Source organism: Somniosus microcephalus, unplaced genomic scaffold (assembly GCF_052327205.1).
Source record: "Somniosus microcephalus isolate GS21.2 unplaced genomic scaffold, FLI_Smic_1.0 unresolved_chr1, whole genome shotgun sequence".
In the NCBI taxonomy this organism is placed as follows: Eukaryota; Metazoa; Chordata; class Chondrichthyes; order Squaliformes; family Somniosidae; genus Somniosus; species Somniosus microcephalus.
Window position 1 is genome coordinate 140,237,081 of NW_028225179.1, and position 27,698 is coordinate 140,264,778.

Here is a 27,698-nt window from a genome sequence, read left to right on the forward strand (position 1 = left end):
TCGGAGTACCTTCACCACACGGACTGCAGCGGTTTAAGAAGGCGGCTCACCACCACCTTCTCAAGGGCAATTAGGGATGGGCAATAGATGCTGGCCTTGCCAGCGACGCCCACATCCCATAAAAATGAATTTTAAAACAATGATTGAATTTGATGCAAAGTTTGAGAGGGAGAAGGGGAGGGTCACAAACTGAAGTCTTAAACGTATGTAAGGCTGACTTCATAAGAATGAGACACAAACTGACCATGATAAACTGGGCTGAATTGTTAACTGGTAAACCCACGGACAAATGGGGATTCAGTGAACTAGTTAGTGCCAGACCAGTGCACACCCCTAACAGGCAAAAGCTCCATTTGTGTCGTTAGGCAACCACAGTCAACAAAACGAGGTAAGAGACAGTATCAAGCTAAAAGAGGTTGGCACAGAGGCAAAGTGAAGTGGAATTCCGGCGGACTGGGAGAGCTATAAAAAGTAAGAAGGGCACACAAAGTAAGTATTAAGAGGTGCAAAAAGGGAATACGGAAAAAAAACTTGCACGGTCTGAAAATGCAAGCAGTAAAAGTTTTTCTAACTATATTAAGAGAGTGGCTAAGGGAAATGTGGGCCCATTAAAGATTGGCTTCTGCTTGCTCCCGGTGAAGAGACTTGAGGTGTTCAACGAGTGATAGTGTAATTGACGATAAGGATATGGCGGACTTGTTCAATACGTAGAGGAAGAGGACAAAATGCCAATAGTACAAGAGAAACTAAAATAAATCGAGGAGAAGAACTTACTGAGGAAGGATGTTCTTGCCATGGAGGGAGTGCAGCGAAGATTCACCAGACTGATACCTGGGATGGTAGGAGTGATGTATGAGGAGAGATTGGATCGATTGGGCTTGTACTCGCTGGAGTTTAGAAGAATGAGAGGGGATCTCATTGAAACTTATAAAATTCTAACAGGACTAGACAGACTAGATGCAGGAAGGATGATCCCGATGGCGGGGGAGTCCAGAACCAGGGGTCACAGCCTAAGGATAAGGGGTAAGCCATTTAGGACAGAGATGAGGAGGAATTTTTTCACCCAGAGAATGGTGAACCTGTGGAATTCTCTACCACAGAAGGCGGTGGAGGCCAGTTCATTAAATATATTCAAGAAGGAGTTGGATATATTTCTTAAGGCTAAAGGGATCAAGGGATATGGGGAGAAGGCAGGGACAGGGTACTGAATTTGGATGATCAGCCATGATCGCATTAAATGGCGGAGCAGGCTCAAGGGGCCGAATGGCCTACTCCTGCTCTTATCTTCTATGTTTCTATGTTTCCATATATTACTGGATTTAATATCAGTTTTTTCAACAACAAAAAAGTAGGTGAAGAAATTGCTCATAATCTCCCAAAGCTCTCTTAATTCGGGAATTGTGCCGTTGGATTCAAATATTGCAACTAGCTCTCCGTTACTTAAGAAGGGTGAGCAACTGAAACCAGGTAACGACAGGCCTGTCAGTCCAACATAAGCAGGAGGGGCGGGGGGTGGGGGGGAATTACTAGAACGTGTCATTAGGGACAGAGTGACTGAGCACTTGGATAAAAGTGAACTGATCAGAGAGAGCCAGCATGGATTTGTGAAGGGGTAAGTTGTGTCTGACTAACCTAGTTGAATTCTTCGAGGAGGCCACTAACATGGTGGATAGGGCGTGTCGATGGATGTTATCGGAACGGACTTTTGGAAGGCATTTGATAAGATTCCGCGCAAGAGATTATCAGCAAAATTGAAAACGCAAGGAATTAGAGGCAGCCTTGTGTAATGGGTTAGAAATTGATTGGGAGGTAAGGATAAAGGTGTCAGGCCGTGGCACGGTGGCAGCAATCTCACCTCTGAGTCAGCAGGCCGCGGGTTCAAGTCCAACTCCAGAGATTTGAGCACAAAATCAAGGCTGACACTCACAGTGCCAGTACTGAGGAGCTGCTGCACTGTCGGGGGTGCTGTCTGGAAACTGAAAACTGAGAGGCTGCAATTATAATTGCTTTTCAAGTTGTTTCTTTCTCCGTTTGGCAAGGTGCAAACTCTCCTGCGGCAGTCATCGGGACAATGCAACTCCCTGTAATCTCCTGCCGCATGCAAGTCGGGACTTGAATGGTTGCCACCTCAAACAGCCTTAAACTCTTCTGCAACACTAACCAGGCAGTTAGTAGCCACAGCGACCTATTGATCAGCTTTACAGCTACCTTAATTTCATGTGTCAGTTAACTCTTTCCTTTCCGGAAACAGTTCAACGGCCAGTTTAGAGAGGCCATCACTGCGGGAGAGGATGCTGCAGGGCAGTAAGTTTGGATCACAGCAGGCAGTACCCAGGTTACATTCGTGGGTCAACGTCACAGCAGAGGGAACAGGTCACAGGGGAGGGTCAGGGTCGCAGTAAGGGTCAGATTCACCCTACAAGATCTGGGTCACAGTGGAGGGTCCAGGTAACGGTGGAGTGTCAGGGTCAGAAGAAGATGCTCCAGGTCACGGTTGCGGTCCAGGTCACAGTTGTGGGTGTAGCTCACAGATTATCATCACCGGTCCGGGTCACGGTGCAGGGTCTGGGTCACAGTGCTGGGCCCGGGTCACAGTACTGGGCCCGGGTCACGGTACTGGGCCCGGGTCACGGTACTGGGCACAGGTCACGGTGCTGGGCCCAGGTCCCAGTACTGGGCCCGGGTCACGGTACTGGGCCCGGGTCACGGTACTGGGCACAGGTCACGGTGCTGGGCCCAGGTCCCAGTACTGGGCCCGGGTCACGGTACTGGGCCCGGGTCACGGTACTGGGCACAGGTCACGGTGCTGGGCCCAGGTCCCAGTCCTGGGCCCGGGTCACGGTACTGGGTCCCGGTCACGGTACTGGGTCCGGGTCACGGTACGGGGCCATGGTCACAGTACTGGATCCCGGTCACGGTACTGGGCCCGGGTCACGGTACTGGGCCCGGGTCACGGTACTGGGTCCGGGTCACGGGAGTGGGTCCGGATCACGGTACTGGGTCTGGGTCACGGTACTGGGTCCGGGTCACGGTACTGGGCCCGGGTCACGGTACTAGGTCCGGGTCACGGTACTGGGCCCGGGTCACGGTACTGGGTCCGGGTCACGGTACTGGGTCCGGGTCACGGTACTGGGCCATGGTCATGGTACTGGGTTCAATCACGGTACTGAGTTCGGGTCACGGTACTGGGGCCAGGTCACGGTACTGCGCCCGGGTCATGGTACTGGGCCCGGGTCATGGTACTGCGCCCGGGTCACGGTACTGGGTCCGGGTCAGTGTACTGGGTCCGGGTCACGGTACTGGGCGCAGGTCATGTTACTGGGCCCGGGTCACGGTACTGGGCCCGGGTCACGGTACTGGGCCCGGGTCATGGTACTGGGTCCAATCGCGGTACTGGGTCCGGGTCACGGTACTGGGTCCGGGTCACGGTACTGGGCCCGGGTCACGGTACTGGGCCCGGGTCACGGTACTGGGCCCGGGTCACAGTACTGGGTCCAATCACGGTACTGGGTCCGGGTCACAGTACTGGGCCCGGGTCACGGTACTGGGTCCAATCACGTACTGGGCCCGGGTCACGGTACTGGGTCCGGGTCACGGTACTGGGTCCAATCACGTACTGGGCCCGGGTCACGGTACTGGGCCCGGGTCACGGTACTGGGTCCGGGTCACGGTACTGGGTCCGGGTCACGGTACTGGGTCCGGGCCACGGTACTGGGTCCGGGTCACGGTACTGGTCTGGGTCACGGTACTGGGTCCGGGTCACGGTACTGGTCTGGGTCACGGTACTGGGCCCAATCACGGTACTGGGTCTGGGTCACGGTACTGGGTCCGGGTCACGGTATTGGGTCCGGGTCATGGTACTGGTCTGGGTCACGGTACTGGGCCCAATCACGGTACTGGGTCTTGGTCACGGTACTGGGTCCGGGTCACGGTACTGGGTCCGGGTCACGGTAATGGGTCCGGGTCACGGTACTGGTCTGGGTCACGGTACTGGGCCCGGGTCACGGTATTGGACCCGGGTCATGGCACTGGGTCCAATCACAGTACTGGGCCCGGGTCACGGTACTAGGTCCGGGTCATGGTACTGGGCCCGGGTCATGGTTCTGGGTCCAGGTCACATTACTGGGTCCAATCACGGTACTAGGTCCAGGTCACATTACTGGGTCCAATCACGGTACTAGGTCCAGGTCACATTACTGGGTCCAATCACGGTACTAGGTCCAGGTCACATTACTGGGTCCAATCACGGTACTAGGTCCAGGTCACATTACTGGGTCCAATCACGGTACTAGGTCCAGGTCACATTACTGGTTCCAATCACGGTACTGGGTCCAATCACGGTACTGGGTCCAATCACGGTACTGGGCCTGGGTCATGGTAGTGGGTCCTGGTCACGGTACTGGGCCTGGGACACGGTACTGGGTCCGGGTCACGGTACTGGGCCCGGGTCATGGTACTGGGCCTGGGTCACGGCACTGGGTCCGGGTCATGGTACTGGGCCCGGGTCATGGTACTGGGCCCGGGTCAGGGTACTGGGCCTGGGTCACGGTACTGGGTCCGGGTCATGGTACTGGGCCCAGGTCACGGCACTGGGTCCAATCACGGTACTGGGTCCGGGTCATGGTACTGGGCCCGGGTCACGGTACTGGGTCCAATCACGGTACTGGGCCCGGGTCACGGTACTGGGTCCGGGTCACGGTACTGGGTCCGGGCCATGGTACTGGGTCTGGGTCACGGTACTGGTCTGGGTCACGGTACTGGGTCCGGGTCACGGTACTGGTCTGGGTCACGGTACTGGGCCCAATCACGGTACTGGGTCTGGGTCACGGTACTGGGTCCGGGTCACGGTATTGGGTCCGGGTCACGGTACTGGTCTGGGTCACGGTACTGGGCCCAATCACGGTACTGGGTCTGGGTCACGGTACTGGGTCCGGGTCACGGTACTGGGTCCGGGTCACGGTAATGGGTCCGGGTCACGGTACTGGTCTGGGTCACGGTACTGGGTTCAATCACGGTACTGGGTTCGGGTCACGGTACTGGGCCCGGGTCACGGTACTGGGTCCAATCACGTACTGGGCCCGGGTCACGGTACTGGGTCCGGGTCACGGTACTGGGCCCGGGTCACGGTACTGGGCCCGGGTCACGGTAATGGGTCCGGGTCACGGTACTAGGTCCGGGTCACGGTACTGGGCCCGGGTCATGGTACTGGGTCCAGGTCACATTACTGGGTCCAATCACGGTACTAGGTCCAGGTCACATTACTGGGTCCAATCACGGTACTAGATCCAGGTCACATTACTGGGTCCAATCACGGTACTAGGTCCAGGTCACATTACTGGGTCCAATCACGGTACTGGGTCCAATCACGGTACTGGGCCTGGGTCATGGTAGTGGGTCCTGGTCACGGTACTGGGCCTGGGACACGGTACTGGGTCCGGGTCACGGTACTGGGTCCGGGTCACGGTACTGGGCCCGGGTCATGGTACTGGGCCTGGGTCACGGTACTGGGTCCGGGTCATGGTACTGGGCCCGGGTCATGGTACTGGGCCCGGGTCAGTGTACTGGGCCTGGGTCACGGTACTGGGTCCGGGTCATGGTACTGGGCCCGGGTCACGGTACTGGGTCCAATCACGGTACTGGGTCCGGGTCACGGTACTGGGTCCGGGTCACGGTACTGGGTCCAATCACGTACTGGGCCCGGGTCACGGTACTGGGCCCGGGTCACGGTACTGGGTCCGGGTCACGGTACTGGGTCCGGGTCACGGTACTGGGTCCGGGCCACGGTACTGGGTCCGGGTCACGGTACTGGTCTGGGTCACGGTACTGGGTCCGGGTCACGGTACTGGTCTGGGTCACGGTACTGGGCCCAATCACGGTACTGGATCTGGGTCACGGTACTGGGTCCGGGTCACGGTATTGGGTCCGGGTCACGGTACTGGTCTGGGTCATGGTACTGGGCCCAATCACGGTACTGGGTCTGGGTCACGGTACTGGGTCCGGGTCACGGTACTGGGTCCGGGTCACAGTAATGGGTCCGGGTCACGGTGCTGGTCTGGGTCACGGTACTGGGCCCGGGTCACGGTACTGGACCCGGGTCATGGCACTGGGTCCAATCACGGTACTGGGCCCGGGTCACGGTACTAGGTCCGGGTCACGGTACTGGGCCCGGGTCATGGTACTGGGTCCAGGTCACATTACTGGGTCCAATCACGGTACTAGGTCCAGGTCACATTACTGGGTCCAATCACGGTACTAGGTCCAGGTCACATTACTGGGTCCAATCACGGTACTAGGTCCAGGTCACATTACTGGGTCCAATCACGGTACTAGGTCCAGGTCACATTACTGGGTCCAATCACGGTACTAGGTCCAGGTCACATTACTGGGTCCAATCACGGTACTAGGTCCAGGTCACATTACTGGGTCCAATCACGGTACTAGGTCCAGGTCACATTACTGGGTCCAATCACAGTACTGGGTCCAATCATGGTACTGGGCCTGGGTCATGGTAGTGGGTCCTGGTCACGGTACTGGGCCTGGGACACGGTACTGGGTCCGGGTCACGGTACTGGGCCCGGGTCATTGTACTGGGCCTGGGTCACGGTACTGGGTCCGGGTCATGGTACTGGGCCCGGGTCATGGTACTGGGCCCGGGTCAGGGTACTGGGCCTGGGTCACGGTACTGGGTCCGGGTCATGGTACTGGGCCCGGGTCACGGTACTGGGTCCAATCACGGTACTGGGCCCGGGTCACGGTACTGGGTCCGGGTCACGGTACTGGGTACAATCACGGTACTGGGTCCAGGTCACATTACTGGGTCCAATCACGGTACTGGGTCCGGGTCACGGTACTGGGTCCGGGTCACGGTACTGGGCCCGGGTCACGGCACTGGGCCCGGGTCACGGTACTGGGCACGGGTCATGGTACTGGATCCAATCACGGTACTGGGTCCGGGTCACGGTACTGGGTCCGGGTCACGGTACTGGGCCCGGGTCACGGTACTGGGTTCAATCACGGTACTGGGTTCGGGTCACGGTACTGCGCCCGGGTCACGGTACTGGGCCCGGGTCACGGTACTGGGTCCAATCACGTACTGGGCCCGGGTCACGGTACTGGGTCCGGGTCACGGTACTGGGTCCGGGTCACGGTACTGGGTCCAATCACGTACTGGGCCCGGGTCACGGTACTGGGCCCGGGTCACGGTACTGGGTCCGGGTCACGGTACTGGGTCCGGGTCACGGTACTGGGTCCGGGCCACGGTACTGGGTCCGGGTCACGGTACTGGTCTGGGTCACGGTACTGGGCCTGGGTCACGGTACTGGTCTGGGTCACGGTACTGGTCTGGGTCACAGTACTAGGTCCGGGTCACGGTACTGGTCTGGGTCACGGTACTGGGCCCAATCACGGTACTGGGTCTGGGTCACGGTACTGGGTCCGGGTCACGGTATTGGGTCCGGGTCACGGTACTGGTCTGGGTCACGGTACTGGGCCCAATCACGGTACTGGGTCTGGGTCACGGTACTGGGTCCGGGTCACGGTACTGGGTCCGGGTCACGGTAATGGGTCTGGGTCACGGTACTGGGTCCGGGTCACGGTATTGGGTCTGGGTCACGGTACTGGGTCCGGGTCACGGTATTGGGTCCGGGTCACGGTACTGGTCTGGGTCACGGTACTGGGCCCAATCACGGTACTGCGTCTGGGTCACGGTACTGGGTCCGGGTCACGGTACTGGGTCCGGGTCCCGGTAATGGGTCCGGGTCACGGTACTGGTCTGGGTCACTGTACTGGGCCCGGGTCACGGTACTGGACCCGGGTCATGGCACTGGGTCCAATCACGGTACTGGGCCCGGGTCACGGTACTAGGTCCGGGTCACGGTACTGGGCCCGGGTCATGGTACTGGGTCCAGGTCACATTACTGGGTCCAATCACGGTACTAGGTCCAGGTCACATTACTGGGTCCAATCATGGTACTAGGTGCAGGTCACATTACTGGGTCCAATCACGGTACTGGGCCTGGGTCATGGTAGTGGGTCCTGGTCACGGTACTGGGCCTGGGACACGGTACTGGGTCCGGGTCACGGTACTGGGCCCGGGTCACGGTACTGGGCCCGGGTCACGGTACTGGGTCCGGGTCACGGTACTGGGCCCGGGTCACGGTACTGGGCCCGGGTCACGGTACTGGGCCCGGGTCACGGTACTGGGTCCGGGTCACGGTACTGGGCCCGGCTCATGGTACTGGGCCCGGGTCATGGTACTGGGTCCGGGTCATGGTACTGGGCCCGGGTCACGGTACTGGGTCCAATCACGGTACTGGGTCCAATCACGGTACTGGGCCCGGGTCACGGTACTGGGTCCGGGTCACGGTACTGGGTCCGGGTCACGGTACTGGGTACAATCACGGTACTGGGTCCAGGTCACATTACTGGGTCCAATCACAGTACTGTGCCCGAGTCACGGTACTGGGTCCAATCACAGTATTGGGCCTGTGTCATGGTAGTGGGTCCTGGTCACCGTACTGGGCCTGGGTCACGGTATTGGGTCCGGGTCATGGTACCGGGCCCGGGTCACGGTATTGGGTCCGGGTCACGGTACTGGGTCCCGGTCACGGTACTGAGCCCGGGTCACGGTAGTGGGTCCGGGTCACGGTACTGGGTCCAGGCCCGAGTATTGTGTCCAGGTCGCAGCGAGTCACCGTGTGGGTGCATGAACAGTTGATCTCTACCTCTTTAAGTTTCCTTTGTGATCAGTGGGTGGAACTTCTGCAGTGTCTGACGTTACTGACCTCATAAACAGAGCTGCCTTTAAGAATAAATTGAGCTCTTGGGGAAATTCTTAACATTTTTAAAATTAAACACAAATTTTGCAAAGTTTCTTTTTTTTAAATATTCGATTGATTGTGCTTGCGTTATGGTTTAACATCAGTGGTTAGGGTTCCAATTTCTGGAATTTTCTGGGAGAGAGGAGTGGAAACTAAAGAACTATCTTCTGGAAGCCTAAAGGGCTGACGTTCCTGTATGTTAGACTGTTTGTATAAAATCCCCTGTTCTCCATTTCAACACATTCGTGAACTCACTTCCTTTAAATGGGTTAACCATTGCAGTGCATGGGGCAAGTTCATACAAACATTAACATGTTTTCAAATACAGTAGAGAAAAACAGAAAGACTTGCATTTATATAGCACCTTTCATGACATCTCAAAATGCTTTACAGCCAATGAAGTACTTTCTTGAAGTGGAGTCACTGCTGTAATGTAGGAAACACGGCAGCCAACTTGCGCACAGCAAGATCCCACAAACAGCAACATGATAACAACCAGATAATCTGTTATTGTGATGTTGATTGAGGGATAAATATTAGCCAGGACACCAGGGATAACTCCCCTGCTCTTAGAGTCATAGAGTCGCCATGTCAAAATAGTGCCATGGGATCTTTTACACCCACCTGAGAGGGCAGACGGGGCCTCAGTTTAACATCTCAGCTGAAAGACGGCACCCCCGACAGTGCAGTACTCCCTCAGCACCGCAGTGTTAACATGGATTTTTGTGCTCCAGAGTCGGGAGTGGGATTTGAACCCACAACCATACTGACTCAGGCACAAGCATGCTGCCAACTGAGCCGCAGCTGTCACTGCAAGAGTGGCCTAGAAATTGGGTATAGCCCCGCTTGAGGCGTTAGAACTGGCGATGCTCAAAGTTTATAGCCGGACGAAACTTATCGCCGCCTGGCGCGATATTGGGTTGCATCGCCCCCAAAGGGGATTGAGGCGCTAAATCAGCTGTTGCACGGTGCTCTTAAGGCGCAAAAGGTCAGGCGCTACTCAATATCGACGCGGACGGGCGCAGCGCAGGTGAACTCAATTACGGGAAACCACGAGACCTACAGGCGCCGGCCGGCTCTTAAAGGGCGGGTCAGTCAGACTGAGCTTAAACACCCAACGCCCTGTAGGCCTCAGATTCGGCGCTCGCCCTTGTCTGGCGTTAGAAACTTGTGCATTATGGAGAAGGTTAGGCAGAGAGCAGAGCGCTTCAGCACTGAGGCTCTGGACCACTTGGTGGCTGCAGTTGAACACCGTCGAGAGGTCCTGTATCCGGATAATGGCAAGAGGCCAAATCAGAAGGCTTATCGACGATCTTGGAGGGAGGTTGCTGTGAGGGTGAATTCCAGCAGCATGGTGACCAGGACCCCTGTTCAGTGCAGGAAGAAATTCAACGACCTCACACGGATCGTTAGGGTGAGTGATAGTTTACCAAACTTGTGCTTCCCTCCATCTGCAGCTGATTTCGGGCACCCTGCTGCAATGATGCGCCAATGGCCATCTGTCAGTATGCACCCATGGCCCTTTCTGGCCACACACATGGACAGATGTCTCAAGGCCTCATGTAAGGGCTCTTGCACCATGGGGGGCATGCGATGAGGTCTCAAGGCCTCATGTAAGGGCTCTTGCACCATGGGGGGCATGCGATGAGGTCTCAAGGCCTCATGTAACAGAACCTCCCCTTCTTTCCCCTGCAGTCCAAGATGGCACAGATTAGAAAGAAGCAGCGTCGAACCGGTGGTGGACCTGCACAAGTGGTCACTCTCACGGATCTGGAGGAGAGAGTGCACCAGATACTTGGAGGACGTCTGTCTGGTCCAGTGACCACTGCATCTGCTGACCCCATTACCGACAGCGAGGGTAAGACTCTCACCTTTTCCACCTGTTGCCTTCCACTTGGTCCCCCCGCCAGCATGCATCCTCAGTGTGCAGCCATGTCAGAGCCATGCCGCAATCTGGCATGCCTTTCAGCAAACCTGTCCTTTTGCTAAAGCCACTCTTCCACCTCCCACTTTCAGATGAATCAGCACCAACTCGGGCTCAACGCGCTGAAGCTGCCAGTGCCAGTGCCACCGGAGGCGTGGACCAGGAGGAATCCGGATCAGCCATTGCAGAATCCGGGGAGCGGAGACATCTGCAGACTGGGGATAGTAGTCCCCTGGAGGGGAAGGGGGGTGGCTCTGAGGATGAACCAGTTGCCGGACCAAGCGGCATGGAGCAACACAGGGGTGATAGGCAAGTTCGGCCACCGTCTCCCCGCAGGGCAAGGCAGGTCGTCATGACTGCTGCACAGAGTGCAGATCAGGTCCGGCGCCCTCCAAACAAGCTCCCATTCCGATGCCAGTTGGTCAAAAGGCTTTTAGGTGTAGTGGTGCAAGTGCTTCGGACAGGGTTGAAGGTCCCAAGTACTGTGAAGCTCAAATCCCAGAACTCCGCTCCACATTAGCTCGCCAACTCTCTCTAGCAGCGAGCGCAATGAGCAGGCCAAGTGGCAGAAGATTCTGCAGTAGAGCTGTCCCCTTTAAATAGCGCCCCCCTACTCCGAGAAGGGCCTGTTAGCCCTCCCTCGAACTGTCACTAATAACGCTAGGCGCTAAGGCTCCGGGCGCCACCCAATATGCGCTCAGGTGCTCCTTAAAGGCGTTGCACACTGAAATGACGTCATGAGCTGCTTGCGCTCGCGGGCGCGCGCAAACACTTAGTGCAGGCGCTAAATGTATAGTCAATATCTGAGTTGGCGCTATCTTCATAGCGTCCGCCCCAGCATAGCGCTTCGCCCCAATTCTAGGTCTCTTTAGGCGCTCAGCGCCGGCGCTACCAACCCAATTTCTAGGAGTGAGTTTAAACCCATAAGCTGGGCAGAGTCACCCGTAAGGTGGACTGATTCGACTGGATGGGCTGAATGCCCTTTGATTTGTGCTATTCCAAAGTTCTGATGTACATACCCCACTGATGAGCGGATGCTTCCTCACCTTCTACATGTGAAACTTGCTCAATGCTGTCAGTAAGTCCTGGTGTCGATAACCATCACTCCTGGCCTCGACTCACCACATCTGAATCTGCTGCGGCTCAGTGGCTAGCATTCCTTCCTCCTGAGTCAGAAGGTTCTGGGTTCATAGTCCCACTCCAGAGACTCAAGCAAAAAAGGCTGACACTCACAGGGCAGTACTGAGGGAGCGCTGCACTGTCAGAAGTGCCGGCCTATAAATTCGGTGACGCCCCGCCAGCACGTTTGCGCCGGAAATTTAGCGCCCGCCGCCGAGCCAGTTGTGCCCGCCCCAAATTCACTTTCAGCGCCCCAAAGCAGAAGCGGGCGCTGGTACAGGGTGTGCCCGCCCCGCTTGGGGCGCTGAAAGTGAATTTCAGCGCTGCCGGTCCCGCTGCGCCACCCGATGCGGAGCGGCAGGCTGCTGTACTGCAGGCCTCCCCCTTCTCTTAAGGGGGAGGTGCCTGCAACGGCCGGAGCCCCGTTGAAAGTGCCGGCAAAAGAGCCCGGCACAACGGCGAAGTGCCGGGCTCCACGGAAACCAGCCGGCAATGCCGCGGGGGGGGGTGGAGGAGGCCGGGGAAGGAGGTGCGGGCAGGCGGCCGCCGAAAAAGCGGCCGGCCGCACCTCCGCTTTAAATAGCGCCTCTAAGGCTGCAGCACGGCCAGGTTTTCAAAACGTTGTTAGCGGCCGCCAGGGAAGAGGCGGCCGCTACTGAAGATGGGGATCGGCGTGGTTTCGGGCGGTACCGGGGCGCTGCGCACACCGATGACGTCATCGGTGCCGGCGCAGCGCTACCGGCTTACGCCGATTTAAAGGCCCACCTAATTTCAGCAGCGACGCAACTTCCGGCGCAACCCACTCTTGCGCCCCTAAATGGGCGCAAACCCAAGGGAATTTCTAGGCCGCCATCTTTCAGATGAAACATTATACTGAAGCCCTGTCTGCTCTCTCAGGTGGGTGTAAAAGATTCCATGGCATTATTTTGAAGAAGAGCAGGGGGGAGTTAACTCGGGTGTCCTGAGCCACTATTTATCCCTCAATTAATATCACTAAAACAGATGATCTGGTCATTATCACTTTGCTGCTTGTGGGAGCTTGCTGTGCTCAAACTGGCTGCCGCATTTCCGACAACACAACAGTGACCACACTTCAAAAAGTACTTCATTGGCTGTAAAGGGTTTGGGACGTCCGCATGTCGTGAAAGGTCTAATATAAATGTAAGTCTTTCTTTTTATTTCCATGTGAACAGGACCCAGTGCTTTATCACCCATCGCTCTGCTCTTCCCACTGCACCTATAGAGGGAGATGAGGAGAAGGATGGGCACACGGGAAGAGAGCAAAGCATGGAAACACAGGAAGAGGGACATAGAGAAACATGGAAACACGGGAAGGGGGGAAAAAGAAGCATGGAGAAATATGGAGACATGGGGACAGAGAGTAAGAACCACAGAGGGTTGTATTCAAAAACAGACACACAAAATCCAGACAGAGGACCAGAGATGCACACAGGGATAGAGAACGGACCAGAGATACACACAATGATAGAGAGAGGACCAGAGCTACACACAGGCATAGAGAGAGGAACAGAGATATACACAGGAATAGAGAGAGGACCAGAGATACACACAGTGACAGAGCGAGGACCAGAGATACACACAGTGATAGAGAGAGAGGACCAGAGATACACTAAGGGATAGAGAGAGAGGACCGGAGATACACACAGTGATAGAGAGAGATGAACAGAGATACACACAGTGATAGAGAGAGAGGACCAGAGATACACACAGTGATAGAGAGAGAGGACCAGAGATAAACACAGTGATAGAGAGAAGACCAGAGATACACACAGTGATAGAGAGAGAGGACCAGAGATACACACAGTGATAGAGAGAGAGGACCAGAGATACACACAGTGATAGAGAGAGAGGACCAGAGATACGCACAGTGATAGAGAGAGGACCAGAGATACACACAGTGATAGAGAGAGGACCAGAGATAGACACAGTGATAGAGAGAGAGGACCAGAGATACACACAGTGATAGAGAGAGGACCAGAGATACACACAGTGATAGAGAGAGGAGCAGAGATACACACAGAGATAGAGAGAGAGGACCAGAGATACACACAGTGATAGAGAGAGAGGAACAGAGATACACACAGTGATAGAGAGAGAGGACCAGAGATACACACAGTGATAGAGAGAGAGGACCAGAGATACACACAGTGATAGAGAGAGAGGACCAGAGATACACACAGTGATAGAGAGAGAGGACCAGAGATACACACAGTGATAGAGAGAGAGGACCAGAGATACACACAGTGATAGAGAGAGAGGACCAGAGATACACACAGTGATAGAGAGAGAGGACCAGAGATACACACAGTGATAGAGAGAGGACCAGAGATACACACAGTGATAGAGAGAGAGGACCAGAGATACACACAGTGATAGAGAGAGAGGACCAGAGATACACACAGTGATAGAGAGAGGACCAGAGATGCACACAGTGATAGAGAGAGAGAGGACCAGAGGTACACACCGTGATAGAGAGAGGACCAGAGATACACACAGTGATAGAGAGAGAGGACCAGAGATACACACAGTGATAGAGAGAGAGGACCAGAGATACACACAGTGATAGAGAGAGAGGACCAGAGATACACACAGTGATAGACAGAGAGGACCAGAGATACACACAGTGATAGAGAGAGAGGACCAGAGATACACACAGTGATAGGGAGAGAACCAGAGATACACACAGTGATAGAGAGGACCAGAGATACACACAGTGATAGAGAGAGGACCAGAGATACACACAGTGATAGAGAGAGGACCAGAGATACACACAGTGATAGAGAGAGAGGACCAGAGATACACACAGTGATAGAGAGAGAGGACCAGAGATACACACAGTGATAGAGAGAGGACCAGAGATGCACACAGTGATAGAGAGAGAGAGGACCAGAGGTACACACCGTGATAGAGAGAGGACCAGAGATACACACAGTGATAGAGAGAGAGGACCAGAGATACACACAGTGATAGAGAGAGAGGACCAGAGATACACACAGTGATAGAGAGAGAGGACCAGAGATACACACAGTGATAGACAGAGAGGACCAGAGATACACACAGTGATAGAGAGAGAGGACCAGAGATACACACAGTGATAGAGAGAGGACCAGAGATACACACAGTGATAGGGAGAGAACCAGAGATACACACAGTGATAGAGAGGACCAGAGATAAACACAGTGATAAAGAGAGGACCAGAGATAAACACAGTGATAGACAGAGAGGACCAGAGATACACACAGTGATAGAGAGAGAGGACCAGAGATACACACAGTGATAGGGAGAGAACCAGAGATACACACAGTGATAGAGAGGACCAGAGATAAACACAGTGATAAAGAGAGGACCAGAGATAAACACAGTGATAGAGAGAGAGGACCAGAGATACACACAGTGATAGAGAGAGGACCAGAGATGCACACAGTGATAGAGAGAGAGAGGACCAGAGGTACACACCGTGATAGAGAGAGGACCAGAGATACACACAGTGATAGAGAGAGAGGACCAGAGATACACACAGTGATAGAGAGAGAGGACCAGAGATACACACAGTGATAGAGAGAGAGGACCAGAGATACACACAGTGATAGAGAGAGAGGACCAGAGATGGACACAGTGATAGAGAGAGAGGACCAGAGATAGACACAGTGATAGAGAGAGGACCAGAGATACACACAGTGATAGTGAGAGAGGACCAGAGATACACACAGTGATAGAGAGTGAGGACCACAAACAGACACAGTGATAGAGAGAGAGCCAGAAACAGACACAGGGATCGTGTTACTGACAAAGTGTGTACATCTTGAGTACTGTGTGCAGTTTTGGTCGCCTTATCTGAGGAAGGATGTTCTTGCCATGGAGGGAGTTCAGCGAAGATTCACCAGACTGATACCTGGGATGGCAGGAATGTCATATGAGGAGAGATTGGGTCGATTGGGCTTATACTCGCTGGAGTTTAAAAGAATGAGAGGGGATCTCATTGAAACTTATAAAATTCTAACAGGACTGGACAGACTAGACGCAGGAAGGATGTTCCCGATGGTTGGGGAGTCCAGAACCAGGGGTCACAGTCTAAGGATAAGGAGTAAGCCATTTAGGACAGAGATGAGGAGGAATATCTTCACCCAGAGAGTGGTGAACCTGTGGAATTCTCTGCCACAGAGGGCGGTGGAGGCCAGTTCATTCAATATATTCAAGAAGGAGTTGGATATATTTCTTAAGGCTAACGGGATCAAGGGATATTGGGAGAAGGCAGGGACAGGGTACTGAGTTTGGATGATCAGCCATGATCTCATTGAATGGCAGAACAGGCTCGAGGGGCCGAATGGTCTACTCCTGCTCCTATCTTCTATGTTTCTGTGTTTCTAAAGGGACACTTTCATTAAGGGGCAATCATTAATTGTGGTTTTGCTACCTAATAGTCACGAATGCTCTGTGAGAATCAACTCGGTATGAAGGCGAGCTTACCGATTCTGACAATAACAGCTTCAGGAGGTTTGCTCCAGTAAAATTGCTTTGCTCACCCCTCGGTTTTGCCCGGCCCTACTTGACTCAACTCGGTCTGCCGGAGGGAGCATATGAGTCAAGCCCGCCAACACACTGACCGCACACTGGAAAATGAATGTGGTCCCAGTGACAGCGAAGGACATAAAAGGCAGCCCAGTGTGTGCGAGTATATACAGACACAGCCTGAGGCGAAGGAGACAATAATAGAGAGACACACACACACTGGCACAGACGGGTGGGGGTGAGACATGTGAAGAACATGTCCTGAACTGTTGAGGTAATTTCAGTCCCCAGTTAAAGGAAGTGAGCTGCAAGCTAGATGTATACACTCCAATCCTAAAGCAACTGGCTGCAGTGAGATTCCAGTCTGTCTGCCTGAGTTCCTGTTGGGGGTCGTGAGGAATGAGGAAATGTAGATGAAGGAAGTGGGGATTTTTCGATGGTTCCGGGATTTCCGGGCCGGGGAATTCCGAACACTCAGTGAACCGCCCTCGAGCGTGTAGCGAAATGTCAGCTTGAGCTCGAAACCCAGGGCTGTTGATTGCACCTCGCACTCCCTTGCTAAAGGGGCACGCCCCTTTTTAAAATCTATTCCCTCCTCTGATCTCCCTCTTTTTTGAGAGTTGAGGGTAGGTTGGAGGCAGACTTATGAGATAAACAAGGAGAACAAGAAAAAAACCCAGAGAGCTACACACACACACACACACACCAAAATAGGGAGAGATTCTGATGGTGGAGAGACAGAAACAACCTAGAGAGAGGCAGACAGGCTGAGGGGCTAAGGAGTGAGGAGGCTGAGGAGAGTGAGAGAGACCTGGAGAGAGAGAAAAGAGGCTAAGGGAGAGAGTGGCAGGGGGAGGGGAGGCTGAGCGAGAGAAACTGGAGGGAGAGAGGGGCAGAGCGATAGGGAGAGGGGCAGAGGGATGGAGAGAGAGGCAGAGAGAGGGAAATGGAGGCAGTGGGGGTGAGAGAGGGAGTGAGGGGGCAGAGGGAGGAAGAGGAGCAGAGGGAGGGAGATACTACTGTATTAATGGAGAGGCAGAGAAAGAGAGAAACTAGGGGAGCGAGGTAGAGGGAGGGAGACTAAGGGAATGATAGAGGGAGACAGAAAGAGGAAAAGGCAGAAAGAGGCAATGAGGAGGGAAAGAGACTGAAGGGGTGAGAGAGACTGAGGGGAAAAGATTGATGAGGGAGAAAGAGAGAGAGGAAGAGACTGAAGGAAGAGAGACTGAGAGCATTGTGGCAGAGCGAGAGGGTGAGACAGAAGGAGAGGAAGACTTGCATTTATGTAGCGCCTTTCACGACCTCAGGATGACAAATCAGGAGCGATGCTACCCCCATCTGTCTAAGAGGGGAGGGGGCCGCTTGTCTGCACTGTTTAACACGGGAATGTGACGATACAGGAGCACATACCCGGAGGACAGTGTGCGTGTGTGTATCAGAGGGAGAGAGGGAGCAGACAGTCACAAAGGAAACCTCTCTGTCCCCGCTTTACCGACTGATGTACACGATTAGCTGCCAAAAAAACCCCGAAAGTAAAGTGGATGCCAAGGGGATTTGTACACTCAATAACACGTGTGTGTGTGTGTGTAGAAGTTCCAGAGGAAGTCCAACCAGAAGCAATTTGAAAAACCCCCCACACCCTACAGATTGGAATTTCCAGCGGCTCTGTACATATTGCGTGCAGAACACACCCAGTTCCTCTATGAACTCGCTGCTGGTCGCGCGAACATATCAAGTGGGGCTCCGACTGTACAGGGTGAGTTAACAATTGTATGTAGAGACATGAACGTGGACACGATTTGGTGCAAGAACGCTTCAGTTGCTCTGTATCTCTAAACGTGAGGTTGCGTGTGTTACGTGCCGTCTGATCTCTGTGCTGAATGTGAGATCAGTTTCAACTGCTGCTCAAAAGTTTTGCACAGGACATTAATGACGAGTAATCTTTCTCTCCCTCTGCCTCACTCTCTCTCCATCTCCCTCACTCTTGCCCTGTCTCCGCCTCTGCCTCTCTTTAGTGGAGCTGTCAGCATTTATTTCGTTGCTTCCACTGCTTACAAAGAACACAAGAGAACTGTTATAACAACAGAAAATGCTGGAAAAACTCAGCAGGTCAGGCAACATCCATGGAGAGAAATTTGAGTTGACGTTTCGGGTCGAAACCCTTCTTCAAAACTGGAAAGAAAAGAAAATAGATCGAAGGCAAGACTGCGATCGAACAAAAGAAGAAAAGAGACAATAAAAGGTATTAGAAGCCAGACGAGATGGTAATCGGCCCATGGAGACCAGTTTTTCCAGCATTTTCTGTTGTTATTTCGGGTTTCCAGCATCTGCAGTATTTTGCTATCGTACAAGAGAACTGTTATTGGGTCAAAATCGGGATTGGGGCGGTGGGAGTGGGGGGAGATTCTGCAGACTCAACCATAAGATAAAAGGACAAGGACTTCTAAAGGGGGAACGTAGCAAGGCAGAGACTGTACAGTGATAGCCCATGGGGCAAGGGATGGTCAGTGGGGCAAGGGATGGTCAGTGGGGTAAGGGATGGTCCATGGGGCAAGAGATGGTCCATGGGGCAAGGGATGGTCAGTGGGGTAAGGGATGGTCCATGGGGCAAGGGATGGTCAGTGGGGTAAGGGATGGTCCATGGGGCAAGAGATGGTCCTTGGGGCAAGGGTTGGTCCATGGGGCAAGGGATGGTCAGTGGGGTAAAGGATGGTCCATGGGGCAAGAGATGGTCCATGGGGCAAGGGATGGTCAGTGGGGCAAGGGATGGTCAGTGGGGTAAGGGATGGTCCATGGGGCAAGAGATGGTCCATGGGGCAAGGGATGGCCTGTGGGGCAAGGGATGGTCAGTGGGGTAAGGGATGGTCCATGGGGCAAGGGATGGTCAGTGGGGTAAGGGATGGTCCATGGGGCAAGAGATGGTCCTTGGGGCAAGGGTTGTCCATGGGGCAAGGGATGGTCAGTGGGGTAAAGGATGGTCCATGGGGCAAGAGATGGTCCATGGGGCAAGGGATGGTCAGTGGGGCAAGGGATGGTCAGTGGGGTAAGGGATGGTCCATGGGGCAAGGGATGGTCCATGGGGCAAGGGATGGTCAGTGGGGTAAGGGATGGTCCATGGGGCAAGAGATGGTCCTTGGGGCAAGGGTTGGTCCGTGGGGCAAGGGATGGTCAGTGGGGTAAAGGATGGTCCATGGGGCAAGGGATGGTCAGTGGGGTAAGGGATGGTCCATGGGGCAAGGGATGGTCCATGGGGCAAGGGATGGTCAGTGGGGTAAGGGATGGTCCATGGGGCAAGGGATGGTCCATGGGGCAAGAGATGGTCAGTGGGGCAAGGAATGGTCCATGGGGCAAGGGATGGTCCATGGGACAAGAGATGGTCTATGGGGCAAGAGATGGTCCTTGGGGCAAGGGATGGTCCATGGGGCAAGAGATGGTCCATGGGGCAAGAGATGGTCCTTGGGGCAAGGGATGGTCCATGGGGCAAGGGCAAGCATCGATCCAGGGGGCAAGTGTCGAACCAGGGGAAAAGTGTCGAAGCACAGGGCAAGTGTCAAAGCACGGGGCAAGTGTCGAAGCACGGGGCAAGTGTCAAAGCACGGGGCAAGTGTCGAACCACGGGGCAAGTGTCAAAGCACAGGGCAAGTGTCAAAGCACGGGGCAAGTGTCAAAGCACGGGGCAAGTGTCGAAGCACGGGGCAAGTGTCGAAGCACGGGGCAAATGTCGAAGCACGGGGCAAGTGTCAAACCACGGGGCAAGTGTTGAACCATGGGGCAAGTGTGGATCTGTGGGGCAAGTGATCCATTATCACTCAGATGCCTGCAGGACTTTTGATGCAACATTGTGGTCTAGGAATCTCTATGATGCCGGATATGGTGCCAGTTCCAATTGTTTGCTCTTGCAACATGCTCAATTAGTTTCTCAATGCTGGAGAATTGGTGCTTGGCCGTGTGAGGCAATCATTTTAGCTGGCTCTGAGTTTCAGGGAATAAATGAGCTGCTGACATGGTCCACTCTGATGGGATTCGGTAGAAAGTGCATCTTGCAGGCATAAAAAAAAGTGGACATCACTGATTGAGAAGACCTAGAACCCAGTATGGATCTGGAGGCCAGACAAATCCTACTTGTGCATAGTTACTAACCATCTCTGCCCACTTGCTGGAGGAGAAGGGGTAGAAATCCCTGGGCAGCATGTGATATCAGATAGGTGGTTCATTTTAGTGTGGCTGGTGGCGAACCCCTATTTTATTTTTACGTGATAAATTCAACCAATGTAATGGGGCATGTAATTCACTAGATAACTTTGCATACGTAATGTGATTATGGCAACAGGTAAGTGTGCAATGAACACTTGTTTATTTCTCTAGAAGAAGGGCCACCTATAGGGACACCTTTGGAAGATATTGGAAACCACAGATGGTGGGAAATATAGGACACCTGTGGATGCAGTAGAACTTAGATTTTGGAACCCATGAAGGTCCTGTTCACTCTCATCAAGGTCTCTTGATGAGAATGAATATTTGTTCCAGGGTCTCAGAAAACATGATGGACCATTTATAGCTGTGAAAATCTGACCATAGTCCTAGTCTTTGGCCAGGTTCATAAAACAGCAGAGCACTTCTTGTTGGAACTTCTTGCACCTTTCCTGCAGCGCGCTAATATAAAATATCATATTAACATGATGTGAAAGTCTTGCCATTGTCTTTCGGCTACAAAGATTCTTTGATATGCTTTGCATGGGGGATGTTGCCTGATCCAGACTGGATCCTTTCATTGTGCTCTGAGGCTTGAGGTGACCAACTGATTGTCACATAATTAACGGGCACCCGATTGCTTTGCGAGACCTTTCCCAGACTGATCCCAATGGAGCATCACAGTCTCTCCATCCACCAAGTAACCATTACTCATACTCATAAATCTCCCTCGGGCTCTGTGTCAGTTTGACCAATGAAGCCTCCCTGACCCAAGTTCCAGGTTACTGAGACCCCCGGCGTCTGCGAGCTACAAGACGAATCTCAGTTTTGACATTTTCAATCGACCCACAGCCTCGACAGCTTTTTTTTGGGGGGCGGGGCGGGGGAAGAGTGCCAAGTCCTCTCTCTGATGGAGAAGGTGACCCATTCCCAGCAAATGTTTACAAAGCCTGAAAATGTCACTGGGTGGGGGGGGGGGGGGGGAGGACTCGTTACACAGACACAAAAGCAAAATGCTGCGGAAGCTGGAAATATCTGAATTAAAAACAGAAAACACCAGAAATGCTTAACAGGTCAGGCAGCATCTGTGGAGATAGAAACAGACTTAACATTTCAGGCCGATGACCCTTCGTCAGAACTGGAAAAAGTTGGAGATGTAACAGATTTTAAGCAAGTGTAGGCGCAGGGAGAGGGGGGAGGGGAGGAAAGAACAAAAGGGAAGGTCTGTGATAGGACGGAAGGCGGGAGAGATTAAGAGACAAAAGGGCTGATGGTGCAAGGCAAAAGGAGATGGGAATGGGACAAGTTAAGAAACAAAAGATGACTCTAGATGAAGTGTAAATGGCAATGGCTGAATGATCGACAGCTGCCATGTGAGAGAGAGAAAAAAAGATTGGAGCAGAGTTAAAGTCTGAAATTGTTGAACTCGATGTTGAGTCCAGAAGGCTGTAAAGTGCCTAATCGAAAGATGAGGTGCTGTTCCTCGAGCTTATCTTGAGATACTAATCTCTACATGTGGGTCACTGAATACACACATGAGGTGAAGGTCGAATTAAAGGAAATGTAAGGCATGTATGATCTAGAGAGGGCAAAGTGAAAGAGACTGAAGCAAATCGTAATCAAAACTGAAATTTAAAATAGTTTGTCATCTCAGCGAAATGCTTTGCATGCGGGTGACATTTCCAGCGAAATTGGTTCAGGGAGATTTTTTGGGGGGTACGCGCCCTAAGTGTAAATATTTGTGGGACTTTTTGCCCAGTCATGCTGTCCATCACAGAACTATCCCCATCTCGAAAGATACCAGGGTTGGGGGGTGTACTGTGACTCAAGTGAGTTTCACTTTGATTAAACGAAAAACCTTTATTAACAAGCTCTTTTACTGTAATTGATATTTAAGGTTCCTCTCCCAAGACACAAAACGTACTCCCAGAGTCGGTCGAAGATTGGCCATGAGTTTGTTTGCTCTGAAGCACGGAGATGGGCTCCACAGCTACATATCGCAGTGTGAGTGGAAGAGGCCTCCATGCTCGGCTGCGAGCGAAGACGAGGAGGCCAGAGGTTATGTGATCAGCGCCGAGTGGGGCTACGACCGCAAGTACTACTGCGGAGAGTGCGGACTTCTGATGAGGAATCCAGTTCAGACAGAGTGCGGGCACAGGTTTTGCGAAAGGTGTCACAGAAAGCTACTGTACGTTTCCAGATATATTAATGACCATATTTTCACGGCGAACGGGATAGATTTATGGCATAAGTTAACCGGTTGAAAGGATTTAGTAGAAACGGGTTCAGGGAAGAAACTATAGGCGAACTTCAGATGGGTATATCTGGGTGGGTTGGTCAATCAAAAAAAAAGATGGGTTTGTTGTACTTAATGGACCTGAAATTGCGGTCGGAGGCTTCCCGCGGGCGAATGCCTCCGATCCGCAAGAAAAGTATGCACCTACCTGGTACTTCCATATCTTTGGACTCTTGCAGTCCTCGGGCCTGTTGAACTGTGTTAAGTTTAATATTAAAGTTTTCAATGTTATCAAAGAGCTGATCGAACTCTTAAGAATTTTAACGACATTAGGAGCCCTTTTGCATGTGCCTCCCAATCTCTGTAACCGCCTCTAATCCTCCGAGATCTCTGCGCCCCTCCAATTCTGGCCTCTTGCGCATCCCCGATTTCCATCGCTCCACCATTGGCAGCTGTGCCTTCAGCCGCCTAGGCCCCAAGCTCTGGAATTCCTTCCCTAAACCTCTCCGCCTCTCCTCCTTTAAGATGCTTCTGAAAACCAACCTCTTTACATAGAAACAGAGAAGATAGGAGCAGGAGTAGGCCATTCGGCCCTTCGAGCCTGCTCCGCCATTCAACGAGATCATGGCTGATCATCCAACCGACAGCCATCCCACCCAAGCCTTATCCCCGTAACCCCGTAACCCCACGTATTTAATCCCCCTAACACTAAGGGTCAATTTTTATCATGGCCAATCAACCTAACCCGCACATCTTTGGACTGTGGGAGGAAACCGGAGCACCCGGAGGAAACCCACGCAAACACGGGGAGAATGTGCAAACTCCACACAGACCAAGCTTTTGGTCACCTGTCCCTAATATCATCTTTACGTGGCTCGGTGTCAACTGTTGTCTGATAATCGCTCCTGTGAAGCGCCTTGGGATGTTTCACTGCGTTAAAGGCGCTATATAAATGCAAGTTGTTGTTGTTTGAGTATTGAGGAGTTGTGCTTTGATTAGAGAGTGGTGCGAGCTGGCAGTATAACTCCAAATGCCAGTGCTCCAAATGTGGTACCGATATTAAACTGCTGTGTGCAGTATCAGTACTATCTCAGACACACAGGAAGGTATCTGAGAGGTTCTGTGTAGGTGTTCTTGCGTTTAAATAAACCCCTCAATTATATATTTTTGCCCTCTTTTGCCAACAGGAAAGAATCTATTACATGTCCGTCCTGCCTGAAGGATAAAGAAATACTTGAGAATGGTCCAGTGGCCACGTTAGAGAAAGTAAGCATACATGTTCTGTTTAAGATCAAGACATATCATTGAAACATTTCAATTATTCAATTATCATAATTGGAAATTAGGGGAATTAAAAAAAAAATCAATTTTCCACCTTTTGCCCGGCACATCTTATGCAGTGAACTGAAAAGGATGTTCATAAAAGGTGCTGCAGCACAGTATATGTACTGATGTACTGAAATAAATGGCCAACATTTTCCGAGGCCCACACCATCAGTGGAGCCTCATATGTAGCGCCAGCTTATTGAAAAATCATGACTGCATTGGCTGCAATCTTCCATTTATTAGTGTCAATGGATGGAAATTCACAGTCAGCCCACTTGGGGTTTTCCAATAATATGTCCACTGCATTTCAGGCCCCGTTGGTAGAGTGGAGGCTCAGAAAATTCCACCCATGTCATTTCACAGTAGTGGCATTCTACACTGCATCTAAATCCACCCCACATGTCAATAAACTGAGAATGTTCACAGTACAGTACATACATTCTAAACCCGATTGATATAACAAGACTGAGAATGTTCACGGTATAAACATTCTAAACCCGACTGATATAACAACAGACCGAGAATGTTCACAGAATAAACATTCTAAACCCGACTGATATAACAATAGACTGAGAATGTTCACGGTATAAAGATTCTAAACCCGATTGATATAAACAATTTACTGAGAATGTTCACAGAATAAACATTCTAACCACACCCCACTATTTGAAATAATCAACACTGACACAACCTCCAAATGCATTGGAATCAAATCTCAATGGAAGGTTTTGAACCAATGTGCCCTATTTGTTTAAAAATAACTTCTTTGCTCAATCAACTTTATAACATTCTTTACCTAATCAATTTTTAACATAAGGTACAAACAGAAGACATTATAAAGACACATCAGTTTATTCATATCCAACTTGTGGCATTGAACATAACTCAATGGCAGTTGCAGTGCTTGTGTGTATTATCAGCCCACTGAAAACAAATCATGACTCATGGGTCTTCACAATTCATAATCTTATAAAGGGTATGTCTCAAGAAAGTTTACTTAATGAAAAATATTAGAGAATGTTTTAAAAATCTGACTAGTGGTCAAAATTGTCACAAAACCTGGACACCACTGATGTAACATACTCTTATTATCTATCCGATGCAAATCAGGCTGTTGACACTTATGATGAATGAAGTCAGTGCTTATTTTTTTAAATTCATTGCCGCCTTCTGTGTGTTATAGTGTTTCAAGGACAGGGCAATCGCGAAAGAGATTCTAAACCTGCAAGTACCCTGTCAAAACCAGGGCTGTATGTGGAGTGGTCCCCTGAGAGAGCTGGAGGTAAATCATAATCTTAAAGTGTCCTGACTTCTCATTGCCTTCTTTGTCATAATGTTCTCACTGAAACTATCCACAGACTGATCAATGAGACGTAGATGCATGTTTTAAACATATCATTTTTGTTGTCATGTACAGAGTTCAGATACTTCCTTCCCCCAAAAAATCAGACTTGAATCAGTGTTAACAGAGAATGACCCTGACCTCAATGACTTTTAGTTGGGAAACTCCTTTACCCAGAGAGTGGTGAGAATGTGGAGCTCGCTACCACAGGGAGTGGTTGTAGTGAATAGTACAGATGCATTTAAGGAGCGGTTAGATAAGCATATGAGGGAGAAGGCAATAGAGGGTTACGCTGATAGATTTAGATGAGGAAAGACGGGAGGAGGCTCGAGTGGAGCATAAACGCCGGCATGGACTGGTTGGGCCGAATGGCCTGTTTCTGTGCCTTATATCTGATGTAACCTTAATGTAGTTATTTTGTTGGGTGCCTCCTCTGTAATACAAGAAAGCCAAAATGCAATGTTAGATTGATAGTATAGAAATACCGAGTGTTTTGGGAACAACCCTATTGGTATTTGGTTGCGATGTATCACGGTAATCGTCAGTACCAACATTACTACAGCGAGAATGCAAAATTGTTTGAACTTCAGCTCACCTAGGAAGATGAACCTGCCCCGCCCCCCCACCCCCCTGCACCACCCCAACCCCCACCTCAAAAAGTGGGACTGGGCAACACAAACCAAGAAAGTCCCCAAGTTAGATTCTCAGCCTGCGCTGAGTTAGTTGATCTTTGCCGGCGTGGCGGTATGGCTCTGTTGCTATCACGGAGACATGGTTGAGGGAGGGTCAGGACTGGCAGCTCAATATTCCGGGGTATAGAATCTTCAGGCGAGACAGAGGGGGGTGTAAAAGGGGAGGGGGTGTTGCAATATTAATTAAGGAGTCAATTACTGCTGTAAGGAGGGATGATATATTAGCGGGTTCCTCTAATGAGGCCATATGGGTAGAACTTAAAAACAAAAAGGGGGCAAGCACTTCGCTGGGAGTGTACTATAGGCCCCCAAACAGTCAGGGGGAGATAGAGGAACAGATATGTAGGCAAATCTCAGAAAAGTGCAAAAATAATAGGGTAATAATAGTGGGGGATTTCAACTTCCCCAATATAAATTGGGATAGTCAGAGTGTGAAAGGCTTAGAGGGTGCAGAATTCTTAAAGTGCATCCAGGAGAGCTTTTTGAGCCAACATGTAGAAAGTCCTACAAGAGAGGGGGCGGTACTGGACCTAATTCTAGGGAATGTAGCCGGGCAAGTGGTGGAAGTGTCAGTAGGAGAGCATTTTGGCGACAGTGACCATAATTCAGTGAGATTTAAGGTGGTCATGGAAAAGGACAAAGACGGCCCGGAAATAAGGGTTCTAAATTGGGGGAAGGCCGATTTTAATATGATAAGGCAGGATCTGGCCAAAGTGGACTGGGAGCAGCTACTTATAGGAAAATCCACATCAAAACAGTGGGAGACTTTCAGAAGGGAAATAGAGAGAGTACAACGCCAACATGTTCCTGTAAAGGTCAAGGGTGGGACCAACAAGCAAAGGGAACCTTGGATGACAAGGGATATACAAAAATGCATTAGGAATAAAAGGGGGGCTTTTGGCAGTTACAAAAGACTAAAGACGGAAGAAGCCCTAGAGGAGTATAAAAAGTGCAGGGGCGTACTTAAAAAAGAAATTAGGAGGGCGAGGAGGGGCCATGAAATAACACTGACGAGCAAAATAAAGGAAAATCCTAAGATGTTTTATAAGTATATTAAGGGCAAGAGGATAACCAGGGAAAGGGTAGGGCCCATTAGGGACCAAAGTGGCAATCTGTGTGTAGAGCCAGATGAGGCAGGCGGGGTTTTAAATGAATTTTTTGCATCTGTGTTCACTATGGAGAAAGACGATGCAGACATAGAAATCGGGCAAGGGGACTGTGACATACTTGAACATATTAGCATCGAGAGGGAGGAGGTGCTAGCGGTTTTAGCAGGCCAAAAAGTGGATAAATCCCCAGGCCCGGACGAGATGTATCCCAGGCTGCTGTGGGAGGCAAAGGAGGAGATTGCAGGGGCTCTGACACAAATTTTCAGAACCTCTCTGGCCACAGGGGATGTACCAGAGGACTGGAGAACAGCTAACGTAGTACCATTATTCAAGAAGGGTAGCAGGGATAAACCAGGGAATTACAGGCCAGTGAGCCTAACATCTGTGGTAGGGAAATTATTGGAAAAAAT

The 27,698-nt window shown here is 51.8% G+C and overlaps 1 protein-coding gene across 4 annotated transcripts in view; it reads left to right on the forward strand.

The window, feature by feature from the left end:
• Window positions 1–401: 401 nt before the first annotated feature.
• LOC147096021 (TNF receptor-associated factor 2-like) overlaps window positions 402–27,698 on the forward strand; it is a 35,705-nt gene continuing 8,408 nt past the window's right edge. The window contains exons 1-4 of one of the 4 annotated variants that reach the window (XM_085974989.1): window positions 402–489; window positions 22,481–22,771; window positions 24,007–24,085; window positions 25,329–25,427. In XM_085974989.1, coding sequence (XP_085831115.1) covers window positions 22,533–22,771; window positions 24,007–24,085; window positions 25,329–25,427 — 417 coding nt within the window. In that variant the 5' untranslated portion in view covers window positions 402–489; window positions 22,481–22,532. The other 3 variants (XM_085974990.1, XM_085974987.1, XM_085974988.1) reach the window with 3 other exon arrangements.